The sequence below is a fragment of the Bombina bombina genome, chromosome 6 (genome assembly GCF_027579735.1).
Source record: "Bombina bombina isolate aBomBom1 chromosome 6, aBomBom1.pri, whole genome shotgun sequence".
Lineage (NCBI taxonomy): Eukaryota > Metazoa > Chordata > Amphibia > Anura > Bombinatoridae > Bombina > Bombina bombina.
The window spans coordinates 333,181,877-333,184,251 of record NC_069504.1 but is presented as its reverse complement, the minus strand read 5'-3'; the positions used below and the strand labels follow the sequence as shown (position 1 = coordinate 333,184,251).

The 2,375-nt window shown below is 35.2% G+C and overlaps 1 protein-coding gene across 2 annotated transcripts in view; it reads left to right on the top strand.

Moving 5' to 3' along the window:
• The first annotated feature begins 827 nt into the window (after positions 1–827).
• Positions 828–2,375, top strand: part of CHST11 (carbohydrate sulfotransferase 11) — a 469,189-nt gene continuing 467,641 nt past the window's right edge. The window contains exon 1 of one of the 2 annotated variants that reach the window (XM_053716961.1): positions 828–1,395. In XM_053716961.1, the coding sequence (XP_053572936.1) occupies positions 1,293–1,395 (103 nt within the window). In that variant the 5' untranslated portion in view covers positions 828–1,292. Of the gene's footprint in view, positions 1,411–2,375 lie in introns of both variants that reach the window. The other variant, XM_053716960.1, reaches the window with a different exon arrangement.

The following is a 2,375-nucleotide window of genomic DNA, read 5'->3' as shown; positions in this document are numbered from 1 at the left end:
GAGGATGAAGGAAGAAAGGAGAAGCAAAAAGAGAGTCTGGGGGATTAGGCAAGGCTAGTGCTGGATGACAGCAAGTAAGGATTATGGAGAAGGTAGAGGGGGAGCAGGCAGGTGACAGGCTTGTATTATTGACACTTCTGATAAGGGTTAGGACTTGCATTTGAGAATGAATAATGTTTTAGAACAGGTTGGTTACTGTATTATTAGTTTGCATGTTTATTGTTTCAGAACTGTAAGTACTGCAAAATAATCCTTAGCTAATGTTATATACAGGAAAGAATGTTTTACGAATGGTCTATGAACAATGTGTGTGTATGTGTATCTATATAATTAGTAATATTGTTTTTAGGGTATTTTTATTAGGGGTAAATATAATCAACCATAAAAATAGAAAGAAAAAAAATAATAATAATAATAAATATATATATATATATATATATATATATATATATATATATATATACACACACACATGCTTCTTGTGCCCATTATAATAAATATATTTATTCCAAACACACACATATATTATTTATTAAGTGGTAACGTTTCGGGGTTCGCTTCATCTGGTCTGAGGAAGGGGTCTGCTAAACCCGAAACGTTTCCACTTAATAAATATTAATTTATCTAAATCCAGTTGATATATATATATCAGATTCATTAGAAACTGTGTAATGTAAACTCGTTTTTCAAATTTGATGCGTAGTTCTATTTCAGTAGCATTGATGACAATCGCCCAGCAGATGGCAGTGTTGAATGTTAATGCACGCTGTAAAGAAAAGAAGGCGGGGACCAGCAAGCTACTCAGCCATGCCTGCTCCATCAATCCTATCTCTCTGTGCCAGAGCAGTATTGAGCCGACAGACAGGCAGTTGCTCTCATCCACCAGCCTCCTCCTACTGACTCACCATCCCTACCTCTGGCTTTGCTGCTGGATGCCACATTCACATACATGCAGTCAGCCAGAGCATCATATCATTCAGGACCACGCAATCTCAGTGCTGCACTCCACAACATGCAAATTCAAATACAAGGTTTAGCACTTTAAAATATATACACACACAGAGAGCAAGCACTATCAAGCTGTGACTAATAAGACAACTATATTTATGCAATACAAGCTGGAGTACATCAGCTGCATCATATACACACAGTGATGCTGCTTTGTATACATGCCTAAAAGCACTTCCCAAATATAAAGACAGAAACATTGCAACTCGCCGCCAGCAAACAGACAAGCTGCAGCCACACTACCTGCCCTTCCCTCGGTTCTGCGCCCGAAGCTGGACATAAAGATGAAGCAGGCGCTGCTGGAGGTAATGAGGATGAATAGGATCTGTAGGATGGTGCTGGTCACTTGCTTGGGATCCTTCGTCTTGGTGATCTTCTATTTCCAAAGTATGTTGCACCCAGGTAAGACTTTGGTCCTGTGGATTGACACAGACTGCATATGACAGAGCACAAGTATAAATGACTTGGTTTCTCACTGAATCATGCCTACAACTGACAGTTTTTTATATATATATATATATATATATATATATATATATAATGTGTATTGGTTATACATAAGCTATGTGTGTGTATGTATATATATATATATATATATATATATATATATATATATATAATGTATGTATATGTGTGTATGTATATATATATATATATATATGTGTCTGTGTATGTGTATATATATTATAAAAAATGTGTGTGTGTGAAATTATTAATATTGTTGTTTAGTGTTATACTTGCTAGTGGTAAATATAATTAATCATAAAATGAAAGTAGATTTTTATTTTTGTGTACAGTTGCTAGAAGGAAACACATTCTAGGTTAAAATGCTCTGTTTGATTAGAGCATTTTATATTTAATCCAAATGTCTTTTTATTGTGTGTTTAACCCCTGCTACTTTGCCACTGTAGATGAGCATACAAGTGGTTATCAAATAAGAAGCATGCATATGTACGGTATGTTAGATTATTGGTCGAATCCTCATCTGGATCAGAATGGGGGTATTTCAGGAGTGCAACTTTGACTGCATGTTTAACCCCAAAATTAGGAAATTTGTTAAAAACTAAATGATGTCACAAAAAAGAGCATTTTATGTTTACAAAAGAGCATTCCTTTTATTGTAAATGTAGTATGGATCGTTGTAGATCTATAATATAATGTATTATAGATCACTTCCAGCATTTTCCTGCAAATAGGATATTAGATAATCTAGTAGATTTGTTTTGCTTGACAGTGCCACATTATCCTTGGGGGGGGGGGGGGAAGAGATATTTTGAAATCTCATGCGGAATCTGACTTGCACATTATTTTTTATAGATTGTCAGGTTTCCACTAGGAATCTTTCAGTAAGTGAATATGCATACTGG